Source organism: Tiliqua scincoides, chromosome 4, assembly GCF_035046505.1.
Source record: "Tiliqua scincoides isolate rTilSci1 chromosome 4, rTilSci1.hap2, whole genome shotgun sequence".
NCBI lineage: Eukaryota > Metazoa > Chordata > Lepidosauria > Squamata > Scincidae > Tiliqua > Tiliqua scincoides.
In genome coordinates, this window is record NC_089824.1 from 27,991,789 (window position 1) to 28,015,860 (window position 24,072).

General features: G+C 45.0%; 2 protein-coding genes across 4 annotated transcripts in view; one reads left to right on the forward strand and one right to left on the reverse strand.

Annotated features, from left to right (window-relative positions):
• The window catches only part of DPY19L4 (dpy-19 like 4), a 37,873-nt gene extending 30,133 nt beyond the window's left edge, over nucleotides 1-7,740 (reverse strand). For all 3 annotated transcript variants that reach the window (XM_066623955.1, XM_066623956.1, XM_066623954.1), the window contains exon 1: nucleotides 7,611-7,740. In XM_066623955.1, the coding sequence (XP_066480052.1) occupies nucleotides 7,611-7,620 (10 nt within the window). In that variant the 5' untranslated portion in view covers nucleotides 7,621-7,740. The remainder of the gene's footprint in view (nucleotides 1-7,610) is intronic.
• A 130-nt stretch (nucleotides 7,741-7,870) lies between these two features.
• On the forward strand, nucleotides 7,871-14,159 carry LOC136649395 (SCAN domain-containing protein 3-like). Its single transcript, XM_066625989.1, has 2 exons — nucleotides 7,871-7,947; nucleotides 11,922-14,159. Exon 2 carries the CDS (start codon nucleotides 12,223-12,225, stop codon nucleotides 14,077-14,079), a length of 1,857 nt encoding a protein of 618 aa, XP_066482086.1. The 5' UTR covers nucleotides 7,871-7,947; nucleotides 11,922-12,222; the 3' UTR covers nucleotides 14,080-14,159.
• The last annotated feature ends 9,913 nt before the right edge of the window (nucleotides 14,160-24,072 follow it).

The window sequence follows — 24,072 nt, forward strand, 5'->3', positions numbered from 1 at the left end:
AGGACATGGCAGAGGCACGCTCTGCTGATGCCCCTCTTCCTTGGCTTGATCCACCCTGTTCCACCTTGCTGCACTGCAAAACACCCACCTCTGTTCCACCCTCCCACTGCCCCTCCACCACCTGGCACATTTCTTACATCTGTTGATGGCCACACTTCAAGACACAGTGTTGGTAGGGCAGCACAGGCCTCCCCACCAGCGCTGCTTGCTTTCCAGGTGCCACAAACATGCTTTACAGCACTTTTGCAACACTCTCGGCCAGCACACTGTGCCATAGGATTGCTGGCTTTGGACTGCACTCCTGGAGAGGTTTACCCCACCGCAATGTTTCTCAAAATATGCTCTTAGGAGCCCTGGTACTCCCCGATACCCCTTCAGGGTTCCACAAGAACACCACAGGAGGCTATTATTTGCTCAGTGCTGTATCACTCCATGCATGCACCTGCACTCTGGGGCTCCCCAAGACACCATGCATGCACCAGAAAGGTTGCCCAAGACTGCTTAGGAGTGTAAATGGCTTTGGAGATCAAAAAGTCTAAGAACCGCTGCCCTACTAGATAAACTTGAACATTTGATTGAGCAAATATATTTCATTCAAAATGTAAGTATCACATACAGAACACTCTTGATACATTTGAGACATCTGGAAAAATATGATCTACTCATAGGTTATACATTATTCCCACCCAGCAGTACTTTCCATACAAGAAAAAGTAACATATGAAGCTGTTTGATTTAAAGGGAGAATACCATATCAGTGGTGGACCTGTTGGCTCGGAATCCACACTGCGATTCTGGATAGACGCTCTCTGCAAGTACCTGGAGCCTCTTTAGTACAACTCGGGCAAACAGCTTTCCTACAACGCTAAGGAGAGAGATGCCGCGGTAGTTGTTGCAGTCACCCCTGTCACCTTTGTTCTTGTACAGCGTGATGATGTTTGCATCCCTCATGTCTTGAGGTACTCCACCTTCTCTCCAGCAGAGACAGAGGATTTCATGCAGCTCAGTGACGATGATCTCTTTGCAGCATTTTAGGACTTCAGCAGGGATGCTGTCTTTTCCAGGTGCCTTGCCAAAGGCAAGGGAGGGGAGTCCAGGGCCACGTGAAGTTCTTCTAGGGTTGGTTCACTGTCAAGCTCTTCCAGCACAGGCAGGCACTCAATGTTGTTCAGTGCTTCTTCGGTGACTACATTTTCTCTGGAATATAGCTCAGAGTAGTGCTGTACCCAGCGTTCCATCTGCTGCGCCCGATCCTGGATGACCTCACCTGTGGCAGACTTCAGAGGGGCAATTTTCCTCTGTGTTGGACCTAGGGCCTGCTTGATACCATCATACATCCCCTTGATGTTGCCCGTGTCAGCTGCTATCTGTATGTCGGAACAGAGCTGGAGCCAGTAGTCGTTAGCACATCTCCTGGCAGTCTGTTGGACTTTGCTGCGAGCAGTTCGGAGGACCTGCAGGTTGCGCTCACTGGGACAGGCCTTGTATGCTGCTTGAGCTCTCCTCTTTTCCTCAATGACTGGTGTCAACTCCTCAGAGTGGGCTTCAAACCAGTCTGCCACCTTGTTGGTCTTCTTGCCGAATATGGACAAGGCGGTGTTGTAAACGGTATTCTTGAAATGTTCCCATCTGTTGGATGCGTTTGCGTCGGCCAGGCCTGGAAGAGATTCCTCAAGCGCTTGTGCAAATTCCTCCACTTTTCTCTGATCCCGGGTCTTGCTGGTATCAATGCGAGGTCTTCCTTCCTTTTTCGTGTGATACAGTCGCTTTGTTTGCAGTTTCACTCTGCTGCACACCAGGGAGTGGTCAGTGTCGCAGGCAGCACCATGATAACTGCGTGTGATCTTGATGCTGGGAAGGCTGGAGCGTTTGGTGAGAATCAGGTCGAGTTGGTGCCAGTGCTTTGATCTTGGATGTCTCCAAGAGACTCTATGTTGGGGCTTTGTGTTGAAGAACGTGTTGCTGACACAGAGACCGTGATGACAGCAAAACTCTAGCAGGCGTTGGCCATTTTCGTTCATCCTCCCAGTGCCAAACTGACCTAAGCAAGTGGGCCATGAACTGTTATCAGCACCAACTCTAGCATTGAAATCGCCGAGGATGAACAACGGCTCTTTTACAGGGATTTTCTTGACAGTGGTGGCCAGGTCATCATAGAATTTGTCTTTGGCTTCTGCTGGAGACGACAGAGTCGGTGCATAAGCACTGATGAGAGTGATAGGTCCTGCTGATGACTGGAGCTGCAGGGACAAAATTCTTTCACTTCCCACAGTAGGTGGGATGATGGATTTCAGCAGGGTATTTCTGACCGCAAAGCCAACGCCATGTTCCCTGGTTTCGTTTGGTGGTTTTCCCTGCCAGAAAAATGAGAAATTTCTCTCCTTGACAGATCCGGAATCTGGCAGCCTAGTCTCTTGAAGGGCGACGATGTCCATCTGCAGTCTGCTCAGCTCCATGTCGATGACAGCTGTTTTGTGTGCGTCGTCTATTTCTTGCAGGTCATCAGAGAAGCCAGGTGTCATTGTCCTAACGTTCCAGGTGCCCAGCTTTAGGGCAGTAGTTTTCTGTTTTCTGTTGCATGGTGCAGAGTTGTCGATCCGCTTGTCGGTTTTCACCCTAAACCCCACGCACCCCATGAGGTTAACGGACCGTGGCGAGGCAACACCTTACTGGCTGGGGACTGCCCAGCTTAAGGCGGGCGGTAGCTGCCCAATGAGATGCAATGATCTCTCCCACCGTCGGAAGCAGCCCCTGGCGTCATGCTCTACGCCAATCGAGCAAAGACTTATAACCGGTAAACTGCTGCTTCCCGTGTTGTGCCGACGCCGTATGGCGAAGTTGGAGTGTCCTCTCCAGTGCGCGAAGCCTGGGTAAAGAAGGTATGGAGGATAGGCTGTTACCCATGCAGCAAATCCCCCCTCTCCACGTCGCTGGAATAGTCCAATGGAAAGGCAGAAGCCAATACGGTTGGTTCCAGCGGCGTCGCAGGAGTTGCCAGAACGTGACTGTGTTCAGCCATGAACTGCCTAAGGGACTCCGGCTCCTGATTTTGCCTCGAGGTTGACTCCTGAAGCCTTTTCCAGAACTGGATGTAGCCACAAGGCAGTGGAGGTTTGAGGTCAGAGTTTCCTTCTCTTAGATGAGCTGCCTTCCTAGGCTGACGAGTCCCATCTACCCGGTGGCTGTTTAGTCGCCTCTTACGACAAGTACAGCCAAACTGAGGGCCTATTCTTAGCCCCCAGCCCCCAGGGTACTTGACATGCCAGCATAGCATTCTTGTTACAATATCATCACAACCCTCACTGTTGGTAACTGAAGGGCTATATCACCATTCTATGAGGCAAGAAACTTGGCACATGACAAAATTCCTATGCAAAAATAACTTTTGCGTAGCAGTCCAAATGAACCCCAGACATATATCATCATGTGAGATGACTCCCCATGTCTGCAGTTCTTTTCGTACAAATGTTGTGAAAACTGTCACTTCCTGGCATGTGCACATGCAGTGCAATGTCTGATCACCAGTGCCTATATGGAAATCACCTGCAGGTAGTATAAGCCTGCACAAATTGTGGCCCATCAAGCAGAATGAAATCCATTAGTCAAGTGTCTTAGCCTGCTACTGACCTGACTACCCCCCTGATTCTGCAGTCCCAACTGGGTAGAAGAAATGGGAGGCTGATTGACTCTCTGATGGGCCACCATATAAGACTTATATACTGCATTCAGTTGGATGGGCTGCAAGTTGTGCAGGTCGGATTCAGTGGAAGTGAAATTGAAGCCAAATTGCAAAGGCTTATGGACAAATTGTGTCTCAGTTGTGCCTCATATTTGAGGAAGTGCTGCCCAGATTCTTTGTACAGGAAAAAAGATAAAGACAGTAAGAATAAGGCTTTCTAATAAGGTATCTTTTCATGCAAGAATGCCACTGAATTGAAGGCAGAGTTCTCAAATTCCCAATTACTGAATAACAAAACCTAATAAGAATGATTGTTTTTATCAACCGAAAAATAGAACCAATTAGTAGATTAGGACGGCTAGAATGTCCATGGCCACCAGTGCTCTGTGATATTTGTTAACATGAATTCATTTAATCTCCAATGGGCTCATAGTACAATGTCAAACAAAGTACTTAAAACCTATTCAAGTCTTAAATTTGACATGAAATGCAATCCCAGAAATGCAATCCCAGAAATCCCAGAAACTGCAGGAGAAATGCAGGGAACAACGACAGCCACTCTTTATAGCCTTCATAGATCTCACAAAGGCTTTCGACCTGGTCAGCAGAGACGGCCTCTTCAAGATTCTCCCCAAGATTGGATGTCCACCCAGGCTCCTCAGCATCATCAGATCTTTCCACAAGGACATGAAGGGCACTGTTGTCTTCGATGGCTCCACATCAGACCCTTTTGACATCCGAAGCGGAGTGAAGCAGGGCTGTGTTCTTGCACCAACCTTGTTTGGGATTTTCTTCGCTGTCCTGCTGAAGCAGGCCTTTGGAACTGCAACAGAAGGCATCTATCTCCGGACCAGATCAGACGGAAAGCTCTTCAACCTCTCCAGACTGAGAGCAAAATCCAAAGTCCAGCTGAAATGTCTGCGTGACTTCCTCTTTGCCGACGATGCAGCTGTCACTACCCACTCTGCCAAAGATCTCCAGCAGCTCATGGATCGTTTTAGCAAGGCCTGCCAAGATTTTGGACTGACAATCAGCCTGAAGAAAACACAGGTCATGGTTCAGGATGTGGACTCACCTCCCTGCATTACAATTTCTGAGCATGAACTGGAGGTTGTCCATGACTTTGTGTACCTTGGCTCAACGATCTCCGACACTCATTCTCTCGATACCGAGCTAAACAAGCGCATCGGTAAAGCAGCTACCACGTTTTCCAGACTCACAAAGAGAGTCTGGTCCAACAAGAAGCTGACGGAACAAACCAAGATCCAGGTCTACAGAGCTTGCGTCCTGAGTACACTTCTGTACTGCAGCGAGTCATGGACTCTTCGCTCACAACAGGAGAGGAAACTGAGCGCTTTCCACATGCGCTGCCTCCGACGCATCCTCGGCATCACCTGGCAGGACAAAGTTCCAAACAACACAGTCCTGGAACGTGCTGGAATCCCTAGCATGTATTCACTGCTGAAACAGAGACGCCTGCGTTGGCTTGGTCATGTCGTGAGAATGGATGATGGCCGGATCCCAAAGGATCTCCTCTATGGAGAACTCGTGCAAGGAAAGCGCCCTACAGGTAGACCACAGCTGCGATACAAGGACATCTGCAAGAGGGATCTGAAGGCCTTAGGGATGGACCTCAACAAGTGGGAAACCCTGGCCTCTGAGCGGCCCGCTTGGAGGCAGGCTGTGCAGCATGGCCTTTCCCAGTTTGAAGAGACACTTTGCCAACAGTCTGAGGCTAAGAGGCAAAGAAGGAAGGCCCATAGCCAGGGAGACAGACCAGGGACAGACTGCACTTGCTCCCGGTGTGGAAGGGATTGTCACTCCCGGATTGGCCTTTTCAGCCACACTAGACGCTGTGCCAGAACCACCTTTCAGAGCGCGATACCATAGTCTTTCGAGACTGAAGGTTGCCAATACAATGATTTAAAGGATAAAGACACTATTTAATAATACTATATGTCTAAGGGTGCAATCTCAACCAACTTTCCAGCACTGGCCTAGCAGCAATGCAGCCCCAAGGTAAGGTAAAAAACATGCCCTTACCTTGAGGACGCCCCCTTGACTGCCTCCCCACCACAAGATGCAGTGCACGCCACACTGGCACAGCTATGTCAGTGCTGGAAAGTTGGTTAGGATTGTGCCCTAAATCCACAAAACATTAATCTAATTGAGGGAATAAGACAACTAAGAGCTTACACAGGAATAGAATATTAAATCACATATAAAAATATGGTCAAGATGTGTTAAATTAAGAATAGTTTCTATTCCATATTAGCTTATACTCGTATGTTAAACCTATCTTTACTTGGCACATCTTGAGGAAGAGGTGGTTTCACATATGGTGTACAGCCTATCAGGGTGGGGCTATCACATGTCTTGAGAACTTCCAGGTGCAACTTCTATACCATGCTCAACGTGGGAAAGTCTTTGAGGACCGTTCAAAAATTCACTTTAAGTACGTACTTACACGCAGAAACATGCATTAAAACCACAGATAAAATTAACCCTGAATAATCATACACACAAACATTTTACACATACAATTCTCACACACAGATTTCACACCCATACAGATACAGGACCACTTTCTGTATAGAAAAACAAAAATCATAAAGCAGCCCTGGGAAAACCAGATAACCATTTTATCCCTTGCAAATATGAAAGGCTTGGTTACATTTCACTGAAGATTTTACTTCAGATCAGTTTCTAGGGAGAGATAGATGGGTTGATCTTTTGCAGCAAAAGCAAGGAAGAGCCTTGTGACACCTTACAGACTACTAACATATTTATGGCATATAAATAAATGCCATATTTATGGCAAATAAGCTTTCATAGGCTGTAGTCCACATTGATCAGATGCATGAATTTTAAAAAAAGGAGTTGTATAAATGGGATTAAGAACATAAGAATAAGCAAAAGTCGATATTAAAAAATCTTTACTGTTTGAGAATCTTGCCTCCCACTTTAATAAATCATCTTTTTTTCCCCTTTTCCCTTGCAGCTGTGTTAGAATGCACACAAGACCATAAGAAGAGCCTCCCTCTATCCACCCCCCTGCAAAATGTCTTCATGTGGCCAACTAATATTTTCTTTTGTCTGTCCTAACTTTCCCCACACTCAATTTTTAGCCAATGCCCCCTGGTAAAGGGGTTGTGTGAGAGGGAAAAGAACATCCCTCTATCCACCCCCTGCATAATGTCTTTCCCCATATTGTGTGGCAGGGAGTTCCACTGATTAATATCTCCTTTTGTCTGTCCTAACTCTCCTGGCACTCAATTTTTAGTGGATGCCCCCTGGTTCTGGTGTTGTATGAGAGGGAAAAGAGCATCCCCCTACCCACTCTACCTATCACCATATCCTGTGGCAAGGAGTTCCACAGGCAGTCAATTTCAGTGGACTTCCCCTGGTTCTGAGCAAGAGAGAAATGAACAACCCCCTATCCACTCTACCTATCACCATATCCTGTGGCAAGGAGTTCCACAGACACTCCATTTTAGCAGATGCCCCTGGTTCTGGTGTTGCGTGAAAGGGAAAAGAACATCCCCCTATCCACTCTACCTATCACCATATCCTGTGGCAAGGAGTTCCACAGACACTCCATTTCAGCGGATGCCCCTGGTTCTGGTGTTGCCTGAGGGGCAAAAAGAGCCACCCTCATATACATACTTTTGCACCCCTAGAAACATAGATATGGGGAGAAGAGCTGTCTGTCTGTCTAAGTGAGAGGCAGGAGGGGATTCTCAAAGCCGAGCACATTCCTTGCTGCTGCCCCCCTCTGACAGCCCACACTTCCCAGTGTGCTCACTCCCCCCAACCTCTGGGACCCGCCCAGGCACCTGTGGGTGCAGCAGCCTCTCCCTCCTCCCCAGAGGCTTCTTGCTGGCCCCTGGGAGGGGAGGGAGCCACTCCAGGCAGCTCCCAGCACTCTCACCTTCCTCCATCTCCAGTGCCGCTGCGAGCTCCGGGAGCTGCCGCCCTGTCTTCGGCGGGGGGCCGCGGGCGAGGAGCCGGGGCCTCCCTCCCGCCTCTCACTTCCTGCAGCGCCCCTGCGGCCGCTCCAGCATCTCCCCAGAGCTGCGCGGAACCTCCTGCTCGGGGCCGGGGGGGCGGCCGGGGTAGAATTGACGCCGGACTGAAGCCAAGCCAGGAGTCACTTCCGCCCTGGCTGCCAGGACCCCTCTGATGTCCCTGGGAGGGAGCTCCTCGTGCATCGTCCACAGCGAGCAGCGAGGCCTGGCTGGGCGCCACTGGGGTCTTCTCCCCTCCAGGCAAGTATCTTTGTCACTGCAGCCTAGAGCAGGACCCATGGGGCGGTGCAGGGGGGCGGTGGTACCCAGACCCTGGTCAAAAAAGGGGGCCCAGGAGCCAGTGGAGGAGCTGGGAGTTTCCTGGGGTCTCGGAGAAGGCCAGCACTCACACTGAAGAGCATAAGAGGCAGGCCCAAGGCCCACCCAGTCCAGCCCCCTGTACCCCACAGGGGCCCCCCAGATGCCCTGCCCTGGGGGGCACACAAGACCCAAGAGACCTGCACCCTTTGCCAGTCCCTTGCACCTGGCCCTATTTTAACCTTTGAGAATAAGTTTTATGGGAAGAGTAGGGGGCTGTAGGGGTCGGGAGACATGATGATCCCCGCTGCATCAGGTCAAAGGCCAATCTAGTCCAGCCTCCTGTATCCCACAGTGGGAACACACAAGACAACCAGAGACCTGCATCCTGGTGCCCTCCCTCACACCTGGCATTCCGAGGTAGCCCACTTCTAAAACCAGGAGGTTGCACATGCCCATCACAGCTTGTAACTGTGATGGATTTTTCCTCCAGAAATCTGTCCAATCCCCTTTTAAAGGCATCTAGGATCACTACATCTTGTGGCAAGGAGTTCCAAAGATTACCTGTAATTACATAGGAAGAGTCCCACTGGATCAGGCCAAAGGGATCCCATCTAGTCCAGCCTCCTATATCCACAGTGGCCCACCAGATGCCTCTGCCAACAATAGACCTTTCATCCTGCATCTGGCATTCTGAGGTAGCCCACTTCTAAAACCAGGTGGTTGCACATACCCATCATGGCTTGTTACATGTGATGGACTTTGCCTCCAGGAATCTGTCCAATCCCCTTTTAAAGATATCTAGGATTACTACATTCTGTGGCAAGGAGTTCCAAAGATTACCAGTAATTACATAGGAACATAGGAAGAGCCCTGTTGGATCAGGCCAAAGGTCCATCTAGTCCAGTCTCCTGTATCTCACAGTGGCCCACCAGATGCCTCAGGGAGCACACATGACAGAGAACTGCACAGTGGTGCCCTCCCTTGCATCTGGCATTCTGAGGGAGCCTACCTCTAAAATCAGATACCCATCATGGTTTGTAACCTGTGAGGGACTTTTCCTCCAGAAATCTGTCCAATCCCCTTTTAAAGGCATCCAGGTCATCACGAAAGCATCACAAATGCCATCATGTTTTGTAAGCCTATGTAGTTTTATATATTGTAATTCATAGAAGTTATGATCCAATGATGGTATGAAATTATGATCCAATGGAGAAGGGAGAGAGCCCAAAAGAGACTTTTTACTCCCAAAAGGAACTTTGTACCCCCTGATAAAATTCCTCTCTGAATTAGGCTGTAATCCTGTCCACACTTACCTGGGAGTAAGCCCCATTGACTATTATAGGACACTTCTCCATAGACACACATAGAATTGAGCTCTTTGAATAAAGGTTTCGCTCCCCCCACGTGTTTAGGTATTTTTAAAATGGCACATTAGTAGCCTATAAAAACTGTATTGATCTGTAAGAAATAGTAAAAAAATCACATTTTGGTAATTTCTTTATTAGGACCAACCAAAACAAAATCTGAAGCAAGTTTTTGTAGTTCATCAAATGAAACTTCATCAGGTTGGATGTTAAGGAAAAAAAAGTGGTGGTGGAGCAATTGTTACAAGGCCAACCTCCCTCTTCTTTCTTTTTTTGCTTCATAGCAGACCTAATGAAGAGCATTGATGTTCCTGGAGGGGGGGGGGCAGGACAAAATGCTAAGTTTTTGAGGGGCCAGATGCCTGGGTAAAGCATTCCCTCCCCCTCACTTTCAGAGCCAGTTGCAGCTGCAGAAGCAAAGCAAAGCCACTTTGCTTTTGCAGCTGCAACTGGCTCTGAAGGCAAGGGGAAGACTTCCTTTTACACAGGAGTCTGGCTCCTGAAAAACTTAGCATTTCCCCCCCCCCCTTCTAGGAACACCAGTAATGAAGAGTTCTAGAGAACTCAAAAAGCTTTTGTGTCTAATAAAGGTATTGCCAGAATGTGACTTTTACAGTTGTATTCCACTCTCCCTCGCAATTAAGTTGGAGCATGACTGAGGTCTTTAAAAGGCTGGATGATTGTTTTTCTCTCCCTCTCTCATAACACTAGAAAAATCCCCAGCCTTTCCAAGTTGGTAAAGGCTGAAAATTCCCACCAGAAACCCTAGAGAGCCACTGCTAGCCAGCACCAAACCAAGACTAAGCCAGATGGCCCACTGGTCTGACTTGGTACAAACCAGCTTCCTCTGCAATGTCACTGATTTGCGGTAGCAGATTTGCAGCAGACAAAAGAAAGAACTTCTTCATACAACACATAATTAATCTGATTAATTTTGCAGATGCTCTGCCAGAAGTGATGGTCAACTGTATTTTAAACCGCTTAGATGGCTTATAAAAGGGGATTAGAAAAATTCATGAAGGATATGTTTGCCAAGAGATATTTAGTACTTACAGCTACATAGAACCCCCATGTTTAGAGCTAAAATGTCACTGAACATCAGTTACTGAGAAGAGTAGTGAGAGAGGACTGTTGTCTTCAAGCCCTGTCTGTGGGTTTCCTGGAGCTTTTGGTTGGCCACTGTGGGAAGCAGGATGCTGAACTAAATGAACCTTTGGTCCAGCAGGACTCATTTTATGTTAAGATGACATTCCGCAGAGTTGCCCTATGTCATCACAGCACATTAGGCTGAATGTGTGTGTGTCTGGCCCAAGATCACTCTGCAAACTTCATAGCTGAACAGGTTTCAAACCCTGGTTACCCCATTTCAACTCTAACCTGTACACCCCATGATCTGTATGTTCAAAGAAAGGACAATCTCTGAGCACACACAGAGTGCCTTTCTGTCTTCTGCATAGCAGAAATTAAGGGGGAAATTGTTATGAATAGGCATCCATCACTTATGATGGGGTGGCTCTGGTTGTGTGTTTTGAGTTTGGCCAAGGCAAGACCAAAGTAAATAATGTGAACCAGCCCCCCCCCCCCCACTTCTTTCTGTTTTTCCAGCTGTCATGGGTAAGAGCTTAGGGAATTGACCTCCAGGCTTAGTATAGCAGGGGCCTTTACCCAAGTGGTTTCCAGACTGTTCACCACATCTCCCCGGGGTGCCACAGAGTCCTCTCATTCACTGGTGTTCCTGGAGGAGGAGCAAAGCAATATGTTTCTTCAGGCACCGGGACATCCATGTAAAGTGGCCCCTACATGTAACACTGACCTGCAGCTCTTCTATTAGCCATTGTCTTAATATGAGTGATGTGCTGACAACCAGTGGTGTCACAAGGGGGAGTTCTTGCATTTGCCTTTCACTGCAATGGTTACTCACTGCATGTAGTTTTCAGAGGGCTTCTGGGAGTTGTAGTTGTTTCCTTTAGGATGGCCTGTTGACTTATCTATGGGAACAGGTTGCATTTACAAACCAAGGCCTCACAATGTGCCCTAGCGATGAGATTTTAACTGAACCAGGTAGGTCAGTGTTTCTCAAACTGTGCTCTGCCCACTGAAAAGAGCCAGGATTAAGCCTAGGAAGGTTGTGGCCACAGGAAGACAAAAACGTTCATTTCACCAGCTGTGGTTGGAAAAGTCTCCGGAGCCCAGGTCTACTAGGCTTCCTGAGGCACAGCCTAGGTCTACCTGACCTTTTGGTCAGCCTGGCCTTTGTCTTTCTCTCTCTGTGGAGCCAGGTCTACCCAATGGGAGAGAGATGGTTGACTAGGCAGATTGGGCATACTCTGTGCTCCAGGGGTGGATGCAGTCTATGGGGTGACACCATGAGTTATCACACAGGGTGACACCAACACTAGGGACACCACTGCTGACACTTGCTAGTGCGTATCTTCATAAGCCTTTATGTTTTGAGATTAGAATCACTACATTTATTTTGTTTTGTTTCAATTATATTTTATTAGATTTGATTAGTAATACTGTAACTTTTATTTTGAATATTTGTGGCAGATACTACAAGAACATTCAAGAGTGCCTGTGTGCTTCACCGTGCTCAGAGCAGAAAGCTCTGTTTCAGAAACTCGTCAGCCGCAACTTTCATATGCAACAGTCTCCACCCATCAGACCACCCAACCAGTCATCGCCAGGATTTTTCCAGAACATTCAGTTGAGCACATATAGGCTCTGACAAGTGGAGAGGCCAGTTACCACTCCAGGAGAGTTTCAGTGTGATTCAGTATCACTGTGTGTGCGCTGTGTTAGTGTTGTGATTGTGTGTACAACCCTGCTTCACATATTTTGTTTGGATACAATGAAGAGATTTTCAGTACCGAGTTCAAGTTCATCTGAGCAAAGTGAAGTTCCAGATTCTTCTGATGAAACAGAGTGCGGGAAACGAAAAACTAAGTACAGAAAGTACGATGAGACGTATCTAGATCATGGTTTCACATGTGTAGAGGTTAATAATGAGGAACATCCTCAATGTGTAATCTGTTTAAAAGTTTTACCTGTAGAATCAATGCTTCTAAGTAAACTAAAGGATCATATTGAAAGGCTTCACCCACATGTGGTTGGAAAGCCAAGAGAATTTTTTATAAGGAAACTTAAAGAAGTTGAACTACAGAAGTCCACTTTCTCAAAACAATCCAAAGTTGATAATAGTGCCCTCCTATCTTCTTATAAAGTAGCCTATCGTGTTGCACAGAGTAAACAACCCCACACAATTGCTGAAGAGCTGATTTTGCCTGCTGCTGTTGAGATGGTAACAATCATGCTTGGCGAAGATGCAGGTAAACAGCTGCTCAAAGTGCCTCTTTCTAATGATGCTATCAGCCAGAGGATAAATGATATGGCTGAAGATATTGGTGACCAGCTCATTTGTAATTTAAAAGGCAAGGAGTTTGCAATCCAGTTGAACGAGGCAACAGACAGCCAAGAAGACACCTATCTTATTTGTTATGTCAGGTTTGTTAATGAAAAAAAAATTGTTGAGGATTTGCTGTTCTGTAAAGAAATGAAAGGTGAAACTACAAGTGAAAACGTGTTTGAAGTTGTGGATGATTTTATGGTACAGAATCAGATTGACTGGGAGAGATGTGTTGGAGTTTGTACCGACGGGAGTGGTTCAATGGCAGGATGCTACCAAGGACTTCGAGATCGCATACGGTCCAAAGCACCGAATGTTGTTTGGACACACTGTATGATACACAGAGAAGCACTGGCAGCAGAAAACCTCAGTGAAGAACTGCATGGTATTCTGAAAATAGTCATCAAAGTGGTAAATTTTATTAAAACAAGTCCAATGAAAAAGAGATTTTTTGCTAAGCTGTGTGATGACATAGGTGCTGAACAGTCCTGCCTCTTGTTCTACAGCAGTTCTCAATGGCTGTCTCTTGGTAACTCCCTGCTTAGGCTGTATGAGCTGAGGAATGAAATATACTCATATCTACGTGATGAAGAACACTGTTTCGCTGACAAATTTATTGACACGGACTTCCTAATAAAATTGGCTTTTCTTTCTGATCTTTTTGAAAAACTGAATGCACTGAGCAAGTCTTTGCAAGGCCGTAATACTAACATCTTTCAGCTTTTAAACAAAGTGTCAGAGTTGAAGAAGAAAGTGATCCTTTGGAAAAAGAATGTAAATAAAGGTGACTATAAATCTTTTCCTTCATTGGACCAGTTTCTGCAAGCAAATGAGATGGCATTAAAGGAGGAACTGAGGACAGTTTTTGTTCTGTACTTTTCGCAACTGCATCTTCACCTGGAAAATTTTTTCCCAGAGGATGAAGTGGAATCAATAAAATGGGTGAGAGACCCCTTCAATGCTGAGATACCTCCACATTTCAACAATGAAGAAGCAGAACAGCTCATCGATGTGTCAACTGACTCTACATTGAAAATAAGGTTTAGGTCTCAGTCACTGCCTGAGTTTTGGTGCCAAACTGAAAATGAATACCCAGTGATAAGTAAGAGAGCCCTGCGTGTTTTGATCCTGTTTGCTAATACTTACCTTTGTGAAACTGGTTTCTCAGCAGTTGCAGTGATAAAGTCAAAATATAGGACAAATATTAACATTGAAAATGAAATGCGTGTTGCAATCTCAAAAATAACACCAAGATTTGATGAGCTAAGTAAGCAAAAACAAGCTGTCTCACTTTGGAATTAAATTTAGACCTTTATTCTGAGTTTGGTTTTTTTAATTTGCCTATTTAGCTTTTTTGGCTGTTAATCAATAAACTATTTTTCTATAGAAGCTTTTTAAACTTTTGTTGTGTGGTTAATCTTACATGTGTTTTTTAAAAAAAGGTGATTCAGCCTATGAAAACATTTCTTGTAAATAATACTGTATTGTTGCTTAACCAATTTAACAGAATAAAAACAACAGTAGTTTCATCTTGTAATTATAATACCTTCATCCCAATTTTCAGAGAGAAAGATGGAATTCCTACAGAGGCCAGGCTTATCCCATCTCCAAACCAAAAAGTAACGTAAAGGGGCGTCGCAGCCAATGGCCAGTAGGCCAAGGGAACTGCAGGTCAAAAAAGTTTGGGAACTACTGTCTCAAGTGCACCATGACTAGTAGTCAAAGACATTTTAATGCAGTTGTTTGAGTACACATGTAGTCCCATTCCCATGTGTTTCTGAGCAGGTGTGGTAACAAAAGGTTGTCAGGCAGAGGCAGGTTTAAGATCTGTTCCTGCTTGCTGATTTGTCAATAAACATTATGCACTGGAGCCAGCTTTTGTCATATGCCAGATGAAATATTTCATCAAGATATTTAAAGGAATATCTTTGATACCAGAGCCCACAGCACTCAAAATCTCACCACAATTGATTTCATCACACTGTATGTATGTAGGGTTTCAATAACCAAAGTATATGAAGATGCAACTGCATTTCGTGCTGCTTCACTCACTATGTGTTTCCTATACAACAAAACTGGTGGGTCGTTCATCACATGTGAACATTCATGTGTTATATTCAAACATGAAGAAGTATGTGCAGGTTTTTGTATTGTTTTCTATGCTCTACTTTCCATGTAGGAGATGCATAACATATGCAGCTGCTCATGCATGTTGGCATCCTTCAGTCTCGGAAGACCATGGTGTCACTCTCTGAATGGTGGCTCTGGAACAGAGTGTCCAGTGCGCGAAGCCTGGGTAAAGTAGGTATGGAGGATAGGCTATTACCCATGCAGCAAATCCCCCCTCTCCACGTCGCTGAAATGGTCCAATGGAAAGGCAGAAGCCAATACGGTTGGTTCCAGCGGCGTCGCAGGAGTTGCCAGAACGTGACTGTGTTCAGCCATGAACTGCCTCAGGGACTCCGGCTCCGGATTTTGCCTCGAGGTTGACTCCTGAAGCCTTTTCCATAACTGGATGTAGCCACAAGGCAGTGGAGGTTTGGAATCAGAGTTTTCCTTCTCTCAGATGAGCTGCCTTCCCAGGCTGACGAGTCCCATCTACCCGGTGGCTGTTCAGTCGCCTCTTACGACAAGTACAGCCAAACTGAGGGCCTATTCTTATCGCCAGCCCCCAAGCTGCTCATAGGGGCCTCAAATGATCAATAGTTTCTATTCACTTCAAAAATCATGGCATTCTTGGTATGCTAATGGACTGATCCTAGGCACATAAGAGTTCAAGGGGGCTTACTCCCAGCAAAGTGTGTATAGGATCAGAGCCTAAGATCTGAAACAGTTGTACTTGAGTAAAATTGTGCATGCTTGCCCTCTTTCTGAACTAGCGAAATAAAATCACAGCTAGTATTTTCTGAGCAGACTGGGTTTTCATATTGACTGAGAATTGTGCCCCTGTACATTTTTTTCTTGCTTTGAGATATTTTTATTTATCACATTTTTATACCACCTTTCTAAGGAGTTCCTTTTGTCCTCATAGCAATGCTATAAAGTAGGTGAGGCTGAGAGATAGTGACTGGCCCAAGGTCACCCAGGAATTTGGATATTTGGAGTTGGGAAATAATTATTACAGACTCGTCTCCTTGCAATATTTTAAAATGTAGATAAAATCTAAATTCAATATGAATGTTTTCAAAATACTTCATCTGTTCACTTCCCAGTCAATATCTGATTAACTACTAGAAACCAGACTTCAGAGCAATAGTGGTATTCATTCGTTGTAGCAAACTCAACAAAAAGTCTTATGGCACCTTAAAGACTAACAAATTTATTGTGGGCTGAGCTTTCATGGGCCATTTTTCTCAGATGCATGGATGCTCAGTTGCTAGATACATTACACATAAGTCAGGGTAACCAGATACAAAGTGCCTATACCTTCAACCATTGTATAGAACAGGGGTGCCCAAACCCCGGCCCTGGGGCCACTTGCGGCCCTTGAGGCCTCAATGCAGCCCTCAGGCAGCTCCCAGTCTCCAATGAGCCTCTGGCCCTCCAGTGATTTGTTGGAGCCCACACTGGCCCGATGCAACTGCTCTTAGCGTGAGGGCAACTGTTTGACCTCTCGCATGAGCTGTGGGATGAGGGCTCCCTCCAATGCTTGCTTTTTCACATCTGTAATGCAGTAGCAGCAGACAAGGAAAGGCCAGCCTTGCTTTGTGCAAGGCCTTTTATAGGCCTTGAGCAATTGCAAGACCTTCATTCATTCATATAGTTGTTGACAACCTTCAGTCTCGAAAGACTATGGTATCGCGCTCTGAAAGGTGGTTCTGGAACAGCGTCTTGTGTGGCTGAAAAGGCCGATTCGGGAGTGACAATCCCTTCCACACTGGGAGCAAGTGCAGTCTGTCCCTGGCCTGTCTCCCTGGCTATGGGCCTTCCTTCTTTGCCTCTTAGCCTCAGACTATTGGCCAAGTGTCTCTTCAAACTGGGAAAGGCCATGTTGCACAGCCTGCCTCCAAGCGGGCCGCTCAGAGGCCAGGGTTTCCCACTTGTTGAGGTCCACTCCTAAGGCCTTCAGATCCCTCTTGCAGATGTCCTTGTATCGCAGCTGTGGTCTACCTGTAGGGCGCTTTCCTTGCACGAGTTCTCCATAGAGGAGATCCTTTGGGATCCGGCCATCATCCATTCTCACGACATGACCGAGCCAACGCAGGCGTCTCTGTTTCAGTAGTGCATACATGCTAGGGATTCCAGCACGTTCCAGGACTGTGTTGTTTGAAACTTTGTCCTGCCAGGTGATGCCGAGAATACGTCGGAGGCAGCGCATGTGGAAAGCATTCAGTTTCCTCTCCTGTTGTGAGTGAAGAGTCCATGACTTGCTGCAGTACAGAAGTGTACTCAGGACGCAAGCTCTGTAGACCTGGATCTTGGTATGTTCCGTCAGCTTCTTGTTGGACCAGACTCTCTTTGTGAGTCTGGAAAACGTGGTAGCTGCTTTACCGATGCGTTTGTTTAGCTCGGTATCGAGAGAAAGAGTGTCGGAGATCGTTGAGCCAAGGTACACAAAGTCATGGACAACCTCCAGTTCATGTGCAGAGATTGTAATGCAGGGAGGTAAGTCCACATCCTGAACCATGACCTGTGTTTTCTTCAGGCTGATTGTCAGTCCAAAATCTTGGCAGGCCTTGATCCATGAGCTGCTGGAGATCTTTGGCAGAGTGGGTAGTGATAGCTGCATCGTCGGCAAAGAGGAAGTCACGCAGACATTTCAGCTGGACTTTGGACTTTGCTCTCAGTCTGGAGAGGTTGAAGAGCTCTCAGTCTGGAGAGGTTGAAGAGCTTTCATTCATATAAGTTCATCTTTAATATATTCATTTACTAAACATATGTAAATTTATTCAAATTTGAAATATAAATTAATTCCTTTTTTTCCCCAGCCGCTGACACAGTGTCAGAGAGATGATGTGGCCCTCCTGCCAAAAACTTTGGACACCCCTGGTATAGAAGAGGGGATTTCGGTGGGTGCAGCTCAACATGGAAGGATTGAAAATGCTGTACCTGCCAAAATTCCCTCTTCTGTGTAATGGTTAAAGGTATATGCACTCTGTCCTCCATTGTATCTGGTCATCCTAAGTAAAAAAAGTAATAATTACAAAGTGAAGCCAGAAGGCTCAGCAGTGCCAGAGCAATTGCAATATAGAGACAAACAAGAGCCAGCAAAAGAGAAAAATCACCAGTCAGAGTGGGTGTGACCTACTCCCAATTGTACAGAGGGATGAATAGAGTACATGAACACCTATGGAGGGACAATTACCTTCTGTAGTGAGCAACTTATTCCCAGCCTCTATTCAGCCCAACTCAGATAAAGTCAAATCTGCATATGAATTCCAATTCAGCAGGAGAAGTGCTCAGAAACCAGTGGGGAAGTTTTTCAGTCACAGACTTGAAAGTTGTCATATTTAAGCAACAATTAAGTTTCCAAGGGAGATATGGTAAGGTTTGGACTAAGAGCTACTCAGCAATACAAGAGACCTCCAGTGCCAAAAACATTCCAGCCACAAAGCAGCCAGGTAATCAGGAAGCAAAGGGGCAAGTTAAGCAAGAAAGTAAATACATTTATTTAAAAGGCAATTGTTGGGGGGGGGGGGCAGAAGAGGGCGTATGACTGAGACGCACCAAATTATATATGGTGAGAAAAACGTTTTTCTCCTTTCACAATGCTTCTATGGGAGTGATCCAGTTATTTGTGGGAGATTTCAGATAGGTAAAAGGAAGTACAGCAAATCCTCAGTTAAAGTCATTTCGTTTTAAGTCCTTTCATTATAAAGTTGATAAGAAAAAGAAGTCTGTTACCTGCTGGGGCCGCTGCCTGTATGGAGTTTGCATGTTCTCCCCATATCTGTGTTGGTTTTCTGCAGCCCAGAAGAGCTCACATTTATTTCAATGCTTAATATTAGAAGTGTTTTGGGTCTTTATTTAGAAGTTTGATGATTTTGTGGTCAGAAATATGCTGTAGGAATGTAACTCCTGTTTATAGCCAATGGTAAAATTGGTTTTTATAAGTCATTTTGCTTAAAGTTGGAGTTACCAAGAATCTATCAACAATCTATCTACTTTGCATGGAAGGTAGTCTGTGGAATTCAAGGTGCTCCGGTTCAGTCGTGATGTGCCTCTGAATACCAGTTGCAGGGGAGCAGTGGCAGGCACAGAGGCATTCCTTTTTCTTCTCTTTGTGGGAGGCAGCTGGTGGACCACTTTTGAAACCTGATGCTGGGCTAGAAGGGGTTTTAGCTTGATTCAGCCAGGCTTTTCTTATGCTATGTTTTTATGAGATCCCAGTGTGAAGCTATTGAGTTCATGTGGCACTATCCAACTTAGAACAGAGACAGGGAAGGGCTACCTCCCTCAGAAAGTCATTGCTCCTCCATAGGAGTTCATGGATACTGTCAGGTTGTTTTGCCAGTTGTGGCCCTCCAGACTCGCACAGCCTTTGCTTGGATCTTCTATCCTTTTGGCTCTTCTTAGAATAGTTCTTGCATTGCTGGCCCTTTATGTACCAGGGATCTGAAGAAGCAGGCCCTAGCCCATGAAAACCTGTGCCACGATAACTAATCTTTAAGATGCCAATTGGCATTTTGATGTGTTTACTGAAAAACAGATTTTTATTTTTACTGACAAGCCCGGCATCCTGTAGTATGGGAAGCCCATAACATGGATATCTGGGCAAAAATCCACTCTCACTGTTGCTTCCCATGATATTCAGATTCCTCTGAATCTGGAGGAAGCAGTTAGCCTATGCATATTTATTCAGAAGTACCAAAGTACTCAGTGGGGTTTACTCCCAGGTAAGTGCACATAGCATTATCACCTTCTCATCATGAATTTAGCTTCTTTTACATTGTCTGGGTGAGTAGTGATCACTGCATCTTGTGGCAGCTAATTCCACAGCCTGTGAGAAGAAGCACTTTTTCCTGCCAAACAGTTTCATTGGATCTCCTGGTCTTAGTACTCTTTCCACACCATGTATAATTTTATAAACACCTTGTCCTCCCTTTTGTCTGGAAAAGCTCCAAACCTCATAGCCTTTCCTTGTAGGAAAGGTGCTCCAGCTTACTGGTCATTTCTGAGTGCCCTTTAAGGCACCTTTCTCTGCCCTGCAATATCCTTTTCGAGACGTGGCAACCAGAACTGTACACAGCATTCCCAGTGTGGCCGCACCATGGATTCTTCTTTCAAGTGCTTGCTTCCAAAAAGGAAACTGGCTCGTGTACTTTTGAAGGACACACCATAAATGTTCATGAGTGTGGTATTTAGAATGCTTATTCTGTTTTCAATTTGCAGTGTAAGCAATTTTCATACTTGGTTTGCAACAAGAGAACCATACTTAGGGAGGGCAAAAAGTGGTGTTCCATATAGCTGTGTAGCTTTTTGGGGGGCCAGTGTTGTTATACTGTTTTGTATTGGTTTTATGGTCTTATGCACCAACTTGAGTGCAGAAAAGGGAGCTTATAAAAATTAGAATAGTCTTACGAGTTATTAAAATGTCAACATAACAAATAGTTTTAAAACACACAGCTTATATGCAATTGGATCTTCAATATATCTCAGAAAAGGCCTTTATTACTTTTATGTATATCCCGTTCCAACAAAAAAACTTCTCAAAGTGGTCTGCGTAGCAAAAGAAATAGAAAATAATTTCCTGTTTTAAAGAAGCTCATAGTCTAAAAATCATGCTCAGAATCTTGCTCTTCCCCTAGTGAAATCTGAAATAAATTATTCTTGGCAATTTTTTTATGTAACTCTTGTTTATGGCATTTCATTTTGTTTCTTTTCATATAACTTTTGTTTAGTCTCCTGTTTAAATAAGAGAAAGGACCGCTGGGCAGCAGAGTATTTTAACTGATTCCACATGATGCCAACTGCAATCCAATTCACACTTAGAAGGGAAGAAGTCCAGTAGAGTTTACTTCTCCATAAACATTGTTAGGTTCATGCTGCATGTTTAAAATGTCCAGTAAGTTCACTTGCATAAGCTAAATGAATTTCCTTGTATTGAAAATATTGCTTTAATTAATTTGGGCCATTGAATGTGGATTTTGAAATGTGAAAGTGGATTTTGAATGTGAAAACCTTAAAAAAGGCTTTTAAAAAAAATCTTTTTCATTTAATTCCTGGTAAGCTACAGACCCTTTCCTGCATCAATATTGAATGCCTCCAAAAATGCATTGTATAATTTAATGCATATAAATATACTCAGTAAAGCTGACCAGGAGTGTCAAATATAACCAGGTGTATGATTATATGTATGTCTAAGTGCCTGCATAATCAGAAAATATAGGTCTATTGTTCTGCCAAGACATTATTATAGACACTATAATGAGAAGCATTATATGGTATTTATTATGAAAAAAACATTGCTTCTGTGGTTTCACCAGAAACTCACAATGCCAAAGGCTGCTAAGAGCTCTTACGCTTCTAGAGTGCGCTGTTGCTTTTCATCTGCTGTCACCTTTGGCTTCATTATCCTAATAAGAACAGAGTGTGGGAGACAGAAGGTAGATAACATCATTCCTAACAAATATATGAAGCTCTCTGACTCCAGATAGCAGACGTCAACTTTGATTATGCAACTCTTTTTTTAATGAGCTGAAAGAGTGCCTCATGAACATGTGCAGTTAAGCATCATTTTTATATATGGCCAAAATACTACTTGTCACCTGCCTGCTTCAAATATTTGAAGTCTACTATCCACAACAGAATGTTTGCAAACAATGCAGGTTCTGTGAGGTGAAGTGAAAGGTTAATTTGGCTAGGAAATGTCAGACCTAGGGATAAAGGAGGTGACTGGCTGAGAAAGAAGAGAGGTTTCTTATGAGAAAGGAGAAGAATGGCTGAGAAAGAAGAGAGATAATTTGGATGCAGTAGCCACATCTGCCCTATTGTTAGAGGTGGTTGTTTCTGGTGAGTAAAATGGGATTACAGCCTCTTACTGAACACAATGGGCTTACTTCTCAGTAAAATTTTCAAACACCTCTAATATTGTTGTTTGTCCCCCCTTTTTCTTCCCAAATTGACCAATAACAAAGAACTTCGATTTGAGGCAGCACATTGGACTGTATATCCCACCTGATTTCCCAGAGAAGGAAAGTCATTTGTGTAAGTTATACTCCCCCCCCCATATCCAACGCCTTAGGTAAAACCTAATTGACACCCACAGGTTGTGAGAATGATGTCTGGAGCATTTGATGCTTCAACAGAAGTTGCCCATTTGCCCAACTAAGTGTAGATGAAAGATCCTAGACTAGCATGAATACATAGGACAAGGAGAGTGCCAAAAGGGTTGCACCAGTGGTTTATTTTTCATTTAACCTTTTTAGCACCCAGTTCCTCTAGTTTTGCCCCATTCTACATTTATTTAAAAATTGTACTTTATTCCTCTGCCTCCAAAGAAGTCAGGGCCGTGTGGAGCTTCATGGTTGTGTGGAGACATACCTTACTCTAATGTGCTAACTCCTGCACCACACTGGTGCTCTCTTGTCCATCTCTGCTAGAAGCTACCACTTCTTCTTAGTTGCTTGAAGCAAACAGCCATTAAAAATACAACCAGGGCAATAAACAACCAGCTAACATTGTCAGCAGCTAACGTGATGTAACTCTCTTTCCCTCTGTAGGTCATCCCAACTCAGGAAGCCCCTTCTCTAGGGAATTAGTAGGGCTTGTTTGAAGACTAAAAGAAGTTCTGACAGAGGAACGTGGAGAGGCTTGGATAGCTATAAAAGCCAGGCACAGAGTTGCTAGACTCAACATGTGGCCAAATTAGAGCCTACTAGTTCCCAGAGCCCCTGTAGTAGTTGGGTGACCCAGCAGTGCAGCACAGGTAAGGCCAATAATTTTCTCTCCAAGGAGTAAGGCATCTGGACTCTACTGCCAGAGGCCTTGGTTCAAGTTCCACATGCTCCCCTCTCCACTTGCTTTGTTTCCTACATAGAAGTACGCATTCCCACATAACGTATCGTGTAGCCAGTCACTTACAGATCCTTTAAAAATGCAAATCCCAAAGTTTAGAGCATTACTTAGAAATTGCTGTGGGTCTGCAAGGGTTTCCAAAATTTCCTAATAGATGTGGACACCCTGTCTCCTGGCATCTTTGGAAATCTCCAGTGTATAAATTCCGGGAAGCAAATACAGGTTGAGGAGGTCATCAAGAAAGAAGAGGTGTGGCTGTGAGAATACTGTAGGCAGGAATGATATGTTCTTTCCACACTTTCTGAATCATGGTTGACAGAGGATCATATTGTTTTGACGTCAGATAGCATTTGAGATGGAGATTATGATTACTCATCCTGGCTCCTCTGTGGTGCAAGGTAACTGCTCTTAAATGAAGCTGAGGCTGAAACTTTGGAGGAATAACTGGCACAAAGGACCGCCCTTAGTAAACATGCTGTGAACTGGGTTACAGCAAGGCAAAGCCACCCTGTTGCGTAAAAGCTTTCACCTGGGAAATCTCCAGCACTAGGTGCATTCTTTGTCTAGCAAGCATAGACTTGCCAGAGGGATGATGCACAATATTTTGCTTCCTGCTTTGTGTGCCATGAATGGGTTGCTACCGTCAATTGTTAGCAGTTCCAGTAATAATACACAGAGACGAGCAATTATTATTTGTACTGTACAACAGAAAACATGATGGTTGGAAGAGGCTGAAAAGCTAGTGTGGTAAAGAGGTTGATCTACAGATAAAACTTAGTAAGCCAAAGGGGGAGGCAAATGCCTTCCTAAGACAATTCACTCCCCTGCTGTGGCACTTCCATTCCTTGACTTCTGTGTCTCCTTGAACAAAAGATATTTTTCATATACAAATGTGTGTCATCATCCCCTCAGCATCTGTGGATCCAGTATTCGCAGATCCGGTTACCTGCGGTTCTCGGGGGGGGGGCGCACCCTCCATAACTATTAATGTCACTTAGGTGCTTACTGCTGTCACCAAGTAAAAATGTTTCTTCCTTTTACAGGATACTATAAGCATGCAAGCTTATAGTATAACGTGCAGGCAGGCAGCCTGAATGCTTGAAAAGACTAATCAAACATTAACTAGAAGCAGGAGGAAGCATTAACTAAGCAAACATTAACTGCTTCCTGTTAACTTTTATCCTAGTCATTCAGGATGTTTGGGTACTGACCGGACTTAGACATAGTTCTCGTCAGTAAAACTATGGCATTTGCACTGGGACCATATCAATAGTGCTTTTCATGGTTTAAGGACTTTTAAAGCCCTCAGGCATTTGAGTCCAGGTTACTTAAGGTACT